At 40.4% G+C, this 16,892-nt stretch overlaps 1 protein-coding gene across 5 annotated transcripts in view; it reads left to right on the top strand.

The window, feature by feature from the left end:
- Positions 1-1,774, top strand: part of cntln (centlein, centrosomal protein) — a 188,491-nt gene extending 186,717 nt beyond the window's left edge. For all 5 annotated transcript variants that reach the window (XM_073951811.1, XM_068221311.2, XM_073951805.1 and 2 more), the window contains one exon: positions 904-1,774. In XM_073951811.1, the coding sequence (XP_073807912.1) occupies positions 904-981 (78 nt within the window). In that variant the 3' untranslated portion in view covers positions 982-1,774. The remainder of the gene's footprint in view (positions 1-903) is intronic.
- Positions 1,775-16,892: the final 15,118 nt, after the last annotated feature.

Raw genomic sequence — 16,892 nt, 5'->3', positions numbered from 1 at the left:
TATTTTAGATGCAATGATTTGACGTTTTCCATTGTTATTCACTCTTTTGCCTTTTGCATAATATTAGAAGCCTTGTAAGGCCATCCGTTCAAAAAAGAACCATAAGAATTTTATCTAATCAGTTTTATGCTAATGATGTCGTTTGCATTTATCTTTTTGTAATGAAGGATTAGCTCAAGACTGTCCTAAGCATCTCAGGGACCAATTTATCTGCCACCCTGGATCTGGGGGCCCTTGTGGTTAATTACCATGCGTTAATGTAGTTTGGTTCCTTTCTTCTCGGAATACTCGAGAGCATGCTATTGTAAATATTTGTCCCATATAAATGTGCTGGTTTCCAGTCACTGTCCTCAAGCATAATGTGTCTAATGACAAACATTAATAACTTACAGTGGGGGAAACGCTACAGAGAAGACTGGCGCGGCGCCACACAGGAATAGCTGCACGCAAATTAGCACCAACTTGATGTCTTTTGCCCTAATGCAAACTGCATAGTCAACATGTTTGCGTTCCCGCACCATCCGCTATTTCTGTGACATTCAAATGCGCAAAACTCCCCGAGGTTTAATTAACATGGCCTTCCTCAGCCACCCACCGAACATGAGCTCCGAAAGAAGCGTTCAATTCACGGACTAAAATGTGTCGTGTAATAATTTGCGTTTTAAAAGCAAAAAAGAGAGGGAAAGGGAGAGAAAACGAAAGCTTTCCGTCTCTCTTGTGAACGTCTCATTAAGAAATGCACCTTAGGGGGGAGACTGATCAGGACTTCTAAACGCTAGGATTTTCTCTTTCCTTCGTGCCTTTGTTCCTCTTATCATTTTATCTTTCTCTTACACATTCATTCGCTCAGCTTTTTTATTGTCTTTCTACAGCCTTAATCTCTGCTTTTCTTCTTTTTGATAGTGTTGGCAGGTTCCTCGGAGAGCAGGGGTTCACCTCCCGCTGTGGGTTTCTGGGTGCCACAGGGGCTGTTGGGAGTGATGATGAGGGGCTGCTGGAGCCTCAACCCATGAACCTCCACCCCCCCTCCCCTTTTCCAAAATCAATAAGTGAGCGAACTGAGGTCTCCTGCAGCATTACTGGAACAGGTCCATCACAGGTCAGAGCCGAATCACTGCTCCCATGAAATGACTGAGAGGTCAGATTTGACAACTGAAGCTAAACATGTTGGCATTCATCTGTTTGAAGTGCGTCTGGGTGACAGGAATATATTTAATATGTAAGACAACACATCTGGGTAAGCTTGGCGAACAAAGAGGTGCAGCTCGACCTAGATCAATAATCTCTCTCGGCTAGAAGCACATATGAAAGTAGCTGCTGTTGAAATAGCATATCGTTGCTCCTGCTCAAACTCCTGTCTCGCTTTGATTTGTGTATGCAAATCGTTTTATGGAGCTTGTTTTCATTTTGTTACTTATTCTCTTGTGTCCTGTCTCAATAATATCACACACATCCAATTTTTTTTTTTTTTTTTTTTGAGATTCTGGTTATGACACGTGTCCGTAAATTGCGTTCGCAAACGCATGGGCTCATTCACCACAATAACTTCAAGAAAGTTCATTGATTGATTAATTATTAATTATGTATTATCTTGCTCGGATATATTTTTGGCAATAGGTCAGAAGGATTTTTCGTTTACGCCAAATAGCCTACCAGTTGAATATTAAGTAAAGAATTAAATTGATTTGTCAATATATATTTTATATATATTATTTGTTTAGTAGCCTAATGTGCATTGCTTTTTAATAAACTAACACATTTAATCTGTTTTTAATCATTGTTATTATTAGTTTTTTATTTTCTTATACTTGTCTTTTTATTCTTGTTTATGTAAAGCACTTTGAATTGCCACTGTGTATGAAATGTGCTACATAAATAAGCTTGTCTTGCCTTGTTTTGCTAAGCACTTCATTTAGGCAACTTTAATGGTGATTTCATCAAGATTTAGATTTTTAAACAGATGTATCAAGGCCAACTATTTTCATAAACTAAGTCAATGGAAAGCTTATTTAATTAGAAAAAAATATTGAGAACTAATGACACTAATGGTTTTGTGGTTCAGGGTCACAATAGCAGTGTTATGTTCTGTATTTATGTTTTATAGATTACATTTACAAATCATTGGATTGACTATATGACATCAATTATTGAATGTTTCTCCTTTTTGAGCTTTATCAAATGCATTTAGAAAAATAGAGCATTGTGTTAACTACTGTTGTTGTTGTTATTCTTCTTATTATTATTATTGTGTATGGTTTTTATACATGGTGTATTATGAATGTCATCTATAATCTGTTAGATTGAAGAAATTATACACTTAAAAAATGTTTTTGCTGCTTGTTCAAATTACCTATTTGAAATGAGCTGAAACAACAAATTTCTTGAGATTTTTGTTCAATCAATTTACATTTGTTAAGTTAAATTAATTGATTTGTGTTAAAACAAAACCTAAATGAATTGTGTGGAACCCTGCATTATGGTGCAGGTATGATAATTTGTTTTCTATATTTAATTTACTCAATTTAAAAAATTTCAACTAATTTAGTTTTTTTGCAGATATTAAAAATGATTACCTGTGTAATCATGATAAATTATTAACTTTTACTATATGTTGTTTTAATAGTATTTTGTTGTTATTTATTATTATTATATTATTATTAATAATAATAATAATAAAAATAATAATAAAGGGTATTATATTTTAATTTATGTATTGGGAGTTATATTCCATGCATTTTGAGATTTAACAAATGCTCTGAAATTGTATCTAATTGGTGAGGATAAAACAATTGTTGCATTGGATATAATGAGCATTATTGAATGTGAATGAAAATAGGTCTGCTAAAAACAGACTTGGAATCTGATCAATAGGTCATGTGCGATTTAATCTAATTGTATCTAATTATCACAACCCATAGTTGTGAGTTTTTTCTCTGAGATTTTATTTATTTATAATTCCCTGTTTAAACATTTCTTTGGCTGAACAATCAATAACAAGGTATACGATAGTATGAATTAATGAGCAGATTGTCTAAAGCTTAATTCAGTCTGTGCTAAAGATGCAATCTGTCTTCTCTAAGGTCTGTCATTAAGAATAATGTTAAGAAAAGAAATACGCTTTAAGGAAGTCTTTAGGCATTCCATGCAGATAATTGGTGTGAATCAGATCTTTTGATACATTTTTACCAACGCTTTTTTTTAGCCCCTAATACCCATATCATTTTCTATCATAAACCGCTGTACCATATATGTACAAGCTAAAACATACTTTCCTCTTTCATTTTTTCTTTGAAATAAAGTCCTGCCTCTCACCACTAGGTGGCATTCATTCTTCATAGAAATGTTAGTCTGGAAATGTACTTGCATAATTTGTACACAAGAGGGGGTTGTTGTGAAAGTCTGAATTATCTACTAATCAGAATCTTCCATAAACTCGGAATCATTATACATTATGAACATAAAATAAATGGTAAAAAATATTTTTGAATAAAAGTATTCCTAATTGCTATCACTTTATAAGCATGATAAAACTTATATTTTTGTAAAGCCGCAAAAGGCTTTCTCTTATTTTCTTTCTTCCATATAGCTTGTCCAAACTTTACAAAGCATTCTTTAGTTTGTTTTTGCGGTTCTTGTTCACTGCATTTTGAGAAATTAAAGTTCAACTTGTCTGTGTGAAAATGAAAACTAAGCCTGACTAAAAGACTGACTAAAAGACTGTTTTAAATGCATGTGGGATCTAAACGCATAAATATATAAATCATGTGATATTAGACAACATTTAATTGAACGTTTAGGAGTTTGCTTAATTGTTATGATATTATAGTATGTGTACAATGTGTGTTGTGATTCACCCTGCCTACACAGTTACCTATTCACTGCACATATAATGTATCATTTTTTAAACTTATCTTGCCTTGTGACCATTGCGTTTTGCACACTATTTACCCACACTCATTCAGACCACAGCTGGGATTGGCTTTCAGTGTTTATTTTTGCCAAGCATTTTGGAGTACAAGAGTGCTGTACAATGACGGGTGGGCAAATGTCTCTCTTCAGTGCACTGTTTCAGTGCACAACAAAAACATGTTCTGTGTAAACAGTCTTTTATGTTTGTCACTCAGAAGTCAGAATATGTTGTCAAATTAAAGTGATTGGAACTGCTTCTTCTCAGCCGGGTGGCAGAAGAAAATGTGATAGCATTTAAAGGTCATTTCTGATGACTGACATCGCTGTGTATGCCAGAATGGCAAACGCCGATGTGTCAAGGCTATCTCTTGAGCTGTCTTCTCAGAAGAGACCGTTTATAAGCATCACATAGTCAGTTTCATGTGACATATAGGTGAAAAGAGTTTGCTTTTTTAAAAACACTATATGATGAACACAAATTTACTGCCATTAGGTAGAAATCAGTCAAGATGAAGCAATATACAAAAAATCTGTAACACTTTATAATAACTACACACTATAAATCATTTATTAAGCATTAGCAAATAGTAAATTCATTATCTGTTAAACATTAACTCTACATTAATAAGCATTAGTAAGCAGTTCATAACTGCAGATACAAATGCTCTATTTTTGACTTATAAGCACCTATATAATGTTTAATAATTGTAATTTCATACTTAGTTAATGATTTATTTTTCATTACTAAATTAAGTATTGCATTATTTACAAACCATTTGTAATTAAGAGTAGCTGAGGGTTTTTAGGATCATTCAGAATGAGTTAGTAAATGATTAATAAACTATTGAAATCAACATTTATATATCTTATTATTCAGGCATATATTAATGGTTACTATGCATATTAATAAATGCTTTATTAACTCAACTTCATCTAGTTTTGTGACCTAATCTAAAGTGAGGACTATTCATGCTTTATAAATCCCTTATAAATGACAAGTAAAGGCTCAGTTAAATTCTTAACAGGAAAAATTACATTATTCCTACCTATTCATTTAAAGATACACAAATGAAACTGTACTTTAAACGAAAAATAAATCTTTGCAACCTTATCTCAAATAAAATCACTGTAGAGTTTAAACATTGCATCTTACATTATTATATTGTTGTAGTTGTTTTATCCAGTTTTATGTCGTATTTTGACACTACTGTTATTCAGCAACGTTTAAAATATACAGTAATTTTACTTTTTTAGAAAAGATTGCAAGGATTATTGTTTTTTGTCATTTGAATCTGAGCCTGTAATAGTCATTTATAAGGGATTTATAGAGCATAAATAGTCCCCACTTTAGATTAGGTCGCAAAACTGCATGAAGTTGAATTAATGAAGCATTTATTAACATCTAGTTAACTATTAGTATATGCCTGAATAATAAGATATATAAATGTTGATTTCAATAGTTTATTAATCATTTACTAACTCATTAGAATGATCCTAAAAACCTTCAACTACTCTTAAATACAACTCATTTGTAAATAATACAATACTTAATTTAGTAATGAAAAATAAATCATTTTCTAAGTATGAAAATACAATTATTAAACACATTATATAGGTGCTTATAAGTCAAGAATAGAGCATTTGTAGCTGCAGTTAGAAACTGCTTACTAACGTTTATTAATGTAGAGTTAATGCTTAACAAATAATGAATTCACTAGATGCTAATGCTTAATAAATGACTCATAGTGTGTAGTTATTATAAAGTATTACCAAAAAATCTAATAATAGCTAAAATTATGATTTTATTTAAAATAATATAAATAATAATATTGAATTATATATATATACATGGTAACATTTTACAAGGCTGTATAAGTTAATATTAGTTAATGCATAATTACTATGAACAAACAATGAACAATACTTTTATCACTGTGTTTGTTCATGTTAGTTAACATTAGTTAATGAATTTACAGTTTTTCATTGTTAGTTCATTTTAATTCACGGTACATTAACTAATGTTAACAAAAGTGAAGTTGATTTTAGTAATACAGTAGTATATGTTGTACTATGATTCATAAATGCTGTACATTATTAGTTCATGTTGGGAAATACATTACTATTGAAATCTTTGCAGAGTTTGACCATATATATATATATATATATATATATATATATATATATATATATATATATATATATATATATTATTATTATTATTATTATTATTAGCCCCCTTTTTTATTTATTTTTTTTATTTATTTTTTTATTTTATTTTTAATAGAGCAAGGAAAATTTCACAGTGTGTCTGATAATGTTTTTTCTTCTGGAGAAAGTCTTATTTGTTTAATTTTGTCTAGAATAAAAGCAGTTTTCATTTTTAAACAGCCATTTAATAGGCAACATTTTTAGCCCATTTAAACTATATATTTCTTCCATAGTCTACATAACAAAACCATCATTTTACTAATTACCCTAATATTCAATAGGAAAATATTCAAAGGAGGGCTAATAATTCTGACTTCAACTGTGTGTGTGTGTGTGTGTGTGTGTATATATATATATATATATATATATATATATATATATATAGAGAGAGAGAGAGAGAGAGAGAGAGAGAGAGAGAGAGAGAGAGAGTATATTTGGCTAATTGCGAGCATATTTGTCACCGGTTTGGTGCCGCATACTCCACTCACTCACCAGCAGAGGTCCCTTTTGAAAAAGTTTTGCATTATCACCATACTACAAGTGTCACACTCCAATAAATGCTCTGATGGATCCAAGTGCGAGTGAACAAAAGTATTTATTAGACACACTCAGAACAAATGCAAAGAATGTGTGCGGTGCTAGGGCTAGGAGAAACAGGGCAGGTATCAGGCAGGAAAACAGGGTCCAGTAGAACACTCCTCACGGTCCCGAGCACAAACAGAATGCACACATAAGCACATGTAATGAACTGACAAGGACACACAGAAAATGTCACCCATATATAGGCACGAATATGAGCCTCAGCTGGCGAACTAATCAAGCTAGCTGAGTGCTGTCATAACACGTGACCAAAACAAATACGCGTGGACAACAAAACAAACCCACATGATCAAACAGACACTCCGGGAGAGCGCACAAACCTGCAACGGTGTCATTACCCCTCTCTCAAGAGCTCCTCCTGGTGCTCCCAGAACCAATCACCTGGCGATTGTAATCATCGATAAGAGAGTGATCCAATATGTCCTTTGCAGGCACCCAAATTCTCTCCTCCGGTCCGTAACCTTCCCAGTCCACCAAATACGGTTAGGGGGGGACGGGAGTGGGCGGATTAATATCCGTATGAAAAACGGGCTTTAATTTGGAAACATGAAACACGGTATGTATTCTACTGTACGCTGGAGGAAGTTTGAGGCGGACTGCTACTGGACTAATGATCTTGATGACAGTGAATGGGCCAGTAAATTTAGGTGCAAGTTTATTACATACGGAAGACAAGGGAATATTCTTAGTTGAAAGCCACACTTTTTGACCGACGACGTAAACGGGAGGCTTCGACCGGTGGCGATCGGCTTTAGCCTTGGTGCGCGCACTTACTTAGAGAAGGGTCTGTCTGGCCCTGCTCCAAGTGCGTCGACACCTCTGGACAAAGGCATGGGCGGAGGGGACCGCGACTTCGGATTCCAGACTGGGAAAAGCTGGTGGCTGGTAACCTAAGCTACACTGAAACGGAGAAAGGCCCGTAGCCGACACTGGTAATAATTTGTGTGCGTACTCTACCCATGGGAGCTGCTGACTCCAAGAGGAGGGATTCTGGGACCAAAAACAACGTAACATGCGCTCGAGATCTTGGTTGGCCCTCTATGTTTGTCCGTTACTCTGAGGAAACCAGAAGAAAGACTTACAGTCGCTCCCAAAAAAATGTCAAAATTCTCTCCAAAATTTAGAGACAAACTGAGGCCCCCTGTCAGAAACCACGTCCGTCGGGAGGCCATGAATGCGAAAGACAAGATTAATGACAGCATCCGCTGACTCTCTGGCTGAGGGTAATTTTGGCAGAGGAATAAAAAGAGTAGCCTTCGAGAACCGGTCCACAACTGTCAAAACAGCCGTATTGCCACCAGATGGCGGGAGACCGGTGACAAAATCTAGCGAAATGTGCAACCAGAGTCTCAAAAGCACTGACAGCGGCTGAAGGAGTCCAGCAGAAGGGGCGATTAGAAGTCTTAGAAACAGCACAAACAGAAAAGGCCAAAACAAATTCACGTATGTCCCGTGCCATAGCTGGCCACCAGAATCACTGTTTAACCAAAAATAAGGTAAGACTCACCTCTGGAAGACAAGCCACTTTGGAGGAATGTCCCCATCGATTGACGTCAGACCGAATACCCTTTGGCACAAACAATCGACTGGGTGGGCATCCAACCGGGGGCGTTACCCCGTCCAGGGCTGTGCGAACCCTGCTCTCAATCTCCCATGTTACTGCAGAAATACAAATCCTCTGGGGAACGATGGGGTCAAGAGACGTATTGCGCTCGGAAGAATCAAAAAGACGGGATAACGCGTCGGGTTTGGTGTTTTTAGAACCCGGCCGATAAGAGTTGGTAAAGTCGAAAGTCCGAAAAATAATGCCCACCGAGCCTGCCTGGAGCTAAGTCGTTTGGCGGACCTGATTTATTCGAGGTTCTTATGATCGGTCCAGACGATAAAAGGAACCCCAGAAACCTCCAACCAATGACGCCACTCCTCCAAAGCGAGTTTGACAGCCAACAACGTCGTAATTATGTTCTGCGGAAGATAAGCGGTGAGAGAAAAACGCGCACGGATGAATTCTGTCATCTGAGGCAGCGCGCTGGGACAGGATAGCGCCCACCCCCACCCCTGATGCGTCAACCTCCACCACAAACTGCCGGGAGGGATCAGGTGTAACCAAAAGGGGAGCTGAAACAAAGCAGCTCTTTAGTTTAGAGAATGTAGCCTGTGCTGCACTCGACCACCTGAAGAGAGTTTTGGAGGAGGTTAAGGACGTCAGAGGGGCGGCGAGCTGGCTGAAATTGCGAATGAAACGGCAGTAAAACTTGGCGAAGCCCAGAAATCTCTGCAGGGCCTTACAAGACTCCAGAATTGGCCAATTTACCACAGCCTGAACCTTCTCTAGATCCATGCGCACTCCCTCGACTTACACAATGTGTCCTAGAAAGGGAACAGACTGTGCATGGAACACGCATTTCTCCGCCTTGACAAAAAGCCCATTCTCTAGCAGCCGCTGGAGCACTCGCCTAACGTGCTGCACATGTTTCTGGAGAGAACGAGAAAAAATCAGAATGTCATCCAGGTAGACATAAATAAACTGATCTATCATGTCTCGCAACACGTCATTTACGAGTGCTTGGAAAACTGCATGAGCATTAGAAAGCCCAAAAGGAAGAACACAATATCCAAAATGCCCCCTGGGGGTAATAAACGCGGTTTTCCACTCATGGTTATGCTTCATGCGAACCAAATGATATGCGAAGCGGAGATCTAATTTCGTGAAAAACGAAGCCCCTTTGCAGACGCTTGAATGCTGAAGACATCAGCGGCAAAGGATACGTATTCTTCACCGTGATGTTGTTCAGCCCTCGATAGTCTAGCAAGGTCTAAGAGACCCATTGTAATGGAGTTAGCTGGTTTTTAGGTGAATTTGATCGTCGCCATGGAGTGCCGGTAAGAACACGGAGACTTGAACCCCATTTAAAGCTCTTTATTGTCCATCACACTTTGTGTATGTGTTTGGTGTGTGTGTGTGTGTGTGGTCTAAACAAAGGAAAGAAAATATACATTAATAAGTAAATTTAGATAATAAGGATGACAGTAACAAGTGGAAATACTTATACACAACACTAAACTACAATATACATTTATAACTGACATGCATGAGCAAAGCAGATGAAGCAAGGCAGATAAACGTATATAAAATAATAATTCTCACTATTAACAGGCTTTTAACTTAGGCGGAAATATAACAAAAAGCATGGATTTAATAGGCGATGTATGTATTATCATTTAAAGCAATTATATTTACATAAAAGATCGCTACTACTAGCCGCGGCAGTCCGCGATTCTTTACGAGCTCGCGCATAAATCAATAATCTCAATACAATACTATAATGATAAAACAGTGGTAACAGGTATGTAAAGGATGCATAAACACTTACTTCTCATCATTGACGCACACAAAACTGATGGTAATTAGGCGGAAAGCAAAGCATGCAACCTTTCTCTCTGTCTGATCAGAATGAAACCAGTTAACAGTCTCCATGTACAGCAGACCTAAGCTGCGTTTTGATTGGCTGCCTGTGCTCGTGATCAGCGCATGATCAAGTACAAGCTCTATAGGAGTCTGTTCGTGATGTCACAGCATGCACGCGTGAGGAGAGAGCACAGCTCGTGTCCAGCTCTGGACTCAGCCCACCGACCTCTTTTACAGCCGCCCCTACATTTGCTATGCAAATGTACAATCATCCTTTGCCATTTTAGTCCGTTGTAGGGTTATCATCTGGAATAGAAGGCAGAGTGATAAGACGAGCCACAGGACGATAATATTGTTTGTTTTTGACTTCTATCGTTGCTGAACGAACACGACCATCCAATCCGAGGTATGTGGTAACAACTTTGCCGACAGGCCACAAAGCTCGAGGAAGTTGGTGATCTATTATCATCACGACTGTTCCAGGTGTGAGGTTGCTGGTGTCTGTCATCCATTTCTGACGTTGTTGCAGGGTGGGTAAGTAATTCTTAATGAAACTCGTCCAGAACTGGTCGGCCAAGACCTGTGAGTGCCGCCATCTTTTCCGACTAAGGATCTCAGATTCTGGGTAGATGACTTGTGGTAGTGACACATCTGGCCGCCCCATCAACAGGTAATTTGGGGTCACAGGATCTGGGTCAGCAAGGTCAGAAGAAACATAACCCAGTGGCTTTGCATTGAGTATAGCCTCAACCTCTATAAGGAGTGTTCTGAGTACTTCCTCTGTGAGAGTTTGGGGTCCTATTATGGTGCGTAAGGCTGCTTTGACTGAGCGGATTTCTCGCTCCCACATACCTCCAAAATGTGGGGCATTTGGAGGATTATAATGGAACTGGATTTTCTGTTTTGCTAACTGGGCTTGGAGATCGGGACTCATGGCTGTAAATGCAGTTTGTAATTCTTTATCTCCTCCTCGAAAATTGGTGCCCTGATCTGCCAGTATTTCAGAGGGAGTTCCTCGTCGAGCAACCATGCGTCTGAGAGCCATTAGAAAGGAGTCTGTGTCCATGTTGGCCAGAAGATCTAAGTGCACACAGCGTGTTGTCATGCACTTGAAAATAATACCCCATTTCTTTTCATTGCTCCTTCCTCGTTTTACCAGGAATGGGCCAAAGCAATCTACTCCCGTGGAAAAGAAAGGAGGTTTCATGAGACGAAGTCTGGCTGGAGGGAGTTCTGCCATCTTTGGGATTTTGGGCTTTGCTCTCCACCTTTGGCATTCGACACAAGAACGTTGATGGCGCCGTATTGCTTCTCTCCCTCTGAGGATCCAGTAATACCTTCGCATTTCAGCAAAGACCCTTTCTGGACCAGGGTGACCGAGTTTGGCATCATACTGTTTTATGAGGAGTCGGGTGATTGGGTGATTTGGATCCAGGACTATTGGATGTACAGTACTGTAACACAAGTGCTGGGCTTGCCGTAATCGTCCTCCAACACGGATGAGTGCAGCTGTCTTATCCAACTCAGGTGATAGTGAAAGCAAACGACTTGATGATGGGATTGGCTTACCAGCTGTAAGGGCATTATACTCTGAGGGGAAACTGTCTGTTTGGGCTCGCCTTAGTAAATCCGTTTCAGCTTGTCTGTACTGTATGGCTTCTGGGTCAGTGGTTTCTCCTGCCGCCCCATGTAAGGATCTACAAGTGGCCTCCAGAAGTTCTTTAAAGGTGGAGAATTGGTTGGCATCTGGCAGTGATGATCCAGAACCATCCAAGGTGAGACCACAAAACTTTGTGTTACGGAGCTCAGTCAGGTCTGCATCTAGTTCTACAGAAGGGCTTTCTGGCCAACTAACGGGTGGTAGATAGAGGAAATCTGGCCCTTTACTCCATCTGTTGGGTTGGGACAGTTCAAGCAAGGATTTGCCACGTGTGATGTCATCTGCAACATTGTTTCCTGAATCTACAAACCGCCAATAGTGACCTTCAGTGAGCTCTTGTATTTCAGTTACAATAGTCCCCACAAAAACTTTAAATCTGCAAGATTCTGATTTGATCCAGGTAAGTACGGTTGTTGAGTCGCTCCACAAGAATGTGTCTTTGATCTTGAGTGACAGCTCATTATGAAGCAGCTTGGCTAACTGTGCTCCAGTGAGGGCGGCGCACAGTTCGAGCCTGGGTAAAGATTGTTGCCTTTTGGGTGACACTCTAGATCTTGCATGAATGAATGCCAGCTCAATCTGGCCTTGGTGCTCAGTACGAAGGTATGCTACTGACCCGTAAGCTTCTGCAGAGGCATCGCAGAAGATATGGAGCTCTCGTTCTGCCTCTGGAACGTCTAGAGTGGCCGACACATAACAACGGGGCATGGTAATTTTTGGAAGATGATTCAGTTCGGCCTCCCAATTCTGCCAGGCCTGCAGCAGTTCTGATGGTAGAAGGGGGTCATCCCATTCTCGTTCTTTTGCCCACAGTTGACGTACAATGATTTTGGCCCTTGTTGTGAAGGGTATGATGTAGCCTAGTGGGTCATATTGGCTGGCAAGGACACGATAGATATTCCTCATTGTTACCTCCTGGTAGGGCAGCGGGCGGCGACGGTAATGTAGGGTGTCTGGTACACAATGCCAGCTAAGTCCCAGTGTCATTTCATGGGGGTCTGCCTGACTTTGAGAAATCCACAGCTCAGTATTCTCTGATTTGGCCTCTTTAGGGAGATGTCTGACCACTGTGGCCTCATTGCTTGCCCACTGACGGATTTCGAAACCCCCTGAGGCTAGTATGGACCTTAGACCATCAATTAGTTCACGGGCTTCAACTGCAGATGAAGTGCTTTGTAGGCAGTTGTCGACATAGAAGGAATGTTCAACTGACTGTCGTAGCTTGTCACCCTGTTGGCAATGGCTAAAAACGTGTCGCTGAACGGCAAAGGTTGCACAACAGGGGCTACAAGTTGTGCTGAATGGAAGGACTTGCCACTCATACACATCAGGTGGGTTTTCAGGGTTTAGGTCCCGCTACAAGAACCGCAGAAGGGGTTTATCTTTGGGGAGCAGACGGACCTGGTGAAACATCCCTTTAATGTCTCCACTGATGGCGACTCGATGTTCTCTGAAGCGAATTAACACTCCTAGGAGAGTGGGGCCTAATGTTGGTCCTGGCAACAGCTGCTTGTTCAGATTTTCTCCATTGTATGTGTAAGAGCAATTGAACACCACTCTGTGCTTTCCATTGTGTGTCACAATGTGGTGGGGCAGATACCATGACTCTGTAGATTGGGCTGCTTCTTGAGGTGGTATTTTAGTGGCATAACCAGCATTCTCCAGTTTTTTGATTTCCTCTTGATATTTGAGGGCTAATGGTGGGTCCTTTGTCAGACGGCGTTCAGTGCTACGGAGATGGCACATTACAGCCTCTTTGGGGGCATTGAGTAAAGTCATTTTTTTGACTCTTAAAAGTGGGGTGGCATATCTGTCAATTCCATCCCCTTTCACCTGCACTGTTTGTGTCTCGAGCATGTTCAAGGCTTCTTGATCCTGTTGTGACCTTACTACAATTTTCTCACTTCGGTACGGCAGGATGTCCATCTGCCATAACTTTTCAATCTGATGATAAAGTTCTGCGGATGGAGAACAATTAGATGTGAACAGGCACTGTGAAATTGGGAGTTGTTCTTGTACATGTTTGGAGGGGCCTTGCAAAGCCCAGCCAAGGCGAGTTCTGATTGCTGCTGGACCTCCAGGTGGACCCAATAACACTGGTTCAGTTGGTGTGATGAGCTCAGTGTGATCTGAACCAATGAGCAGCAGGGGACAAGCTTTGTGCAGGGGTGGTATAGAAACGCCCCTGAGGTGTGTGTACCTTTTCTGCAAGGAACTCACTGGATAAGTGTATTCTGCTAATCCAAACTGCTCTGCGGTAAAAGCCCCGTGAATGGCATATCTCTTACCAGGGTTACTTGGAGTGGATATACAGAAGGATACAGATGTGCCATGTAATGTCCTGATATCTTGGTGTACTGTCCGTAAGTTCAACTGTTCTGGTTTGCCCTTTAAACCAAGGTGATTTGCAGCGGTGGCAAGCAGAATGGTGCGCTCTGAGCCATCGTCAAGTATTGCAAATGTGTCCAGAGCCTTTTGTTGGTAATGAAGTGTAACCTTGACAACCTTTAGAAAGACTTTGCCCCCACAGCGTGGCTGGTCTAGGTACAGAGTCTCTGTGGTTGAGTTATACAAACTACTGCTTTCATTGGTAACTTCAGCTTTCCTTTGATTTATGTCATGGAGCACAGAGAGATGTTTGGCTTGACACAGGTGGCAAGGCTTTTGAAGGTCACAGTCTTTAGCCATGTGTAAACGTGCACATTTCTAGCATCGTTTATTCTCTTTAATCCAACCCACAACCTGCTCCTTAGTTAATGTATTGAAGGCGGTACACTGGCTGAGGTAATGTTCCGCATTGCAGTATGGACAGACAGGTTTGTGTTTGTTAGGTGCTTTCTGCTGTATTATGGTGGGTTTGGTTACCTGTTCTGTAGTCTGTCTTTGATTAACACCATGCAGTATGCTGGTTTGCCTGGTTTGTTGTCGAGTGATTGCTCTTTGATCTCGATTTAGAGTTCTGGTGGTATCAGTTGGGTCAAATTCTAAGCAGTTAGCTTCCAGCTGCAGCCAATCTGCAAACTCAAGGAGAGAGAACTTTGTCTTATCTGGGTTTGTCTTGAGATGATGCCTCCTGAATTGAGCTTGTTGTGAACGAGGAAGACGGTTCAACAGTCGTTTAACATTTGACCCACTGTGCAGTTCCTCAATACCATCATCCTTGAGGGCTTTAAGCATGCCGACTATTGCTTGGACTCTGAGAGAAAACTCATCGAATGCCCGCTCATCACCAGCACGAATAGCTGGGAGGTTCTCCAATGTCTCTATTTCTCTCAGCACAAACTGGTAGGGCCTGCCATACCTCCTGTCGAGGGCTTGCAGGGCATTTGTGTAAGGAGTGACTGATTCTGCATGTGCTAACACTAGTCTGTGAGCATTAGGTACCTTCACATGCTTCAGGAGGATGGCGTACTTATAATTCTCGGGTATTTGAGGGTGGAGCAAATTATCCAAAGCCATCCTAAGTTCCACATACTGAGCTCTGTCCTCTTTGTAAAAATCTGGAAAGGTGGGCCCTTCCATTGTTGGACTCCAGTATGAGGGAGGAGGAGGTGCATAGGGTACAGTGTTAGCCCTAAATTGAGATGTAGCTTGGTATGACGTTTGTGGCATTGGCTCAGTCACTGAAACGAACCGGCTGTGTACTGGGTGGACAGCTGCAGGTGGTATGTTATAGAAATGTGGCTGGGTGGTTTGGATGGGTTGCTGTCCAGGGAGAGGAGGCAGTGGTTTAGTCCATGGCTCTGCTTGGTTGTGCTGATGGGTTCTAATTTGGTCTAATGGAGAGCTGCTATAGGGTGTGGCATACTGATGTGATGTTAAGGTGGTTTCTCTGCTTACAGGTGGAGGTGACTGGAAATAGGTGTCTCTGAGGTGGGTTTTCCTCAGCGACTGAGAAAGCTCTTCCACAGTTGGGGGATTATTAGGCAGTGGCCAGGGAGAGGACTGTATTCTAACAACATCAGGGGTTACTTCAGATGTCGGCTGTCCCTTTTCCACTGATTGCAGGATTCGGGTCCGAGGTGTCTGATGCCGTGATGATGCTCGTGAGGAGGGGGTGGATGCTTGAAGGCTACTGTGTAGCAGGACTTTCTCCAAGAACTCTGTTTGGCGCCTGCTGTCTCACTTTGCTGTTTTGTAATCTCCATCATCTGCTGCATAAAGTCCTCTGATGAACCAGCAGTTCCATATGATTGACTAGTAGTGATGGGGGTTGACGTCATTATTGCTTTCTCTTTAGGTCCAACTGGATGGCTAGATGGGTTTCCAGCATAATTGACTATGTAGTCATCTAAGTAGGCAGGTCTCTGGATCACTCTGTGTGGACGTCGAGAAGAGGATGGGGCTGACTTTGGGGTTGCCATGGTAACGACCAGCTCCGGCTCGAAGGACCAATTTTGTAATGGAGTTAGCTGGTTTTTAGGTGAATTTGATCGTCGCCATGGAGTGCCGGTAAGAACACGGAGACTTGAACCCCATTTAAAGCTCTTTATTGTCCCTCACACTTTGTGTATGTGTTTGGTGTGTGTGTGTGTGTGTGTGTGTGTGTGTGTGTGTGTGTGTGTGTGTGTGTGTGTGGTCTAAACAAAGGAAAGAAAATATACATTAATAAGTAAATTTAGATAATAAGGATAACAGTAACAAGTGGAAATACTTATACACAACACTAAACTACAATATACATTTATAACTAACATGCATGAGCAAAGCAGATGAAGCAAGGCAGATAAACGTATATAAAATAATAATTCTCACTATTAACAGGCTTTTAACTTAGGCGGAAATATAACAAAAAGCATGGATTTAATAGGCGATGTATGTATTATCATTTAAAGCAATTATATTTACATAAAAGATCGCTACTACTAGCCGCGGCAGTCCGCGATTCTTTAAGAGCTCGCGCATAAATCAATAATCTCAATACAATACTATAATGATAAAACAGTGGTAACAGGTATGTAAATGTTGCATAATCACTTACTTCTCATCATTGACGCACACAAAACTGATGGTAATTAGGCGGAAAGCAAAGCATGCAACCTTTCTCTCTGTCTGATCAGAATGAAACCAGTTAACAGTCTCCATGTACAGCAGACCTAAGCTGCG

The sequence above is a fragment of the Danio rerio genome, chromosome 1 (genome assembly GCF_049306965.1).
Source record: "Danio rerio strain Tuebingen ecotype United States chromosome 1, GRCz12tu, whole genome shotgun sequence".
Lineage (NCBI taxonomy): Eukaryota > Metazoa > Chordata > Actinopteri > Cypriniformes > Danionidae > Danio > Danio rerio.
This window is presented reverse-complemented; position numbering and strand designations above follow the sequence as displayed.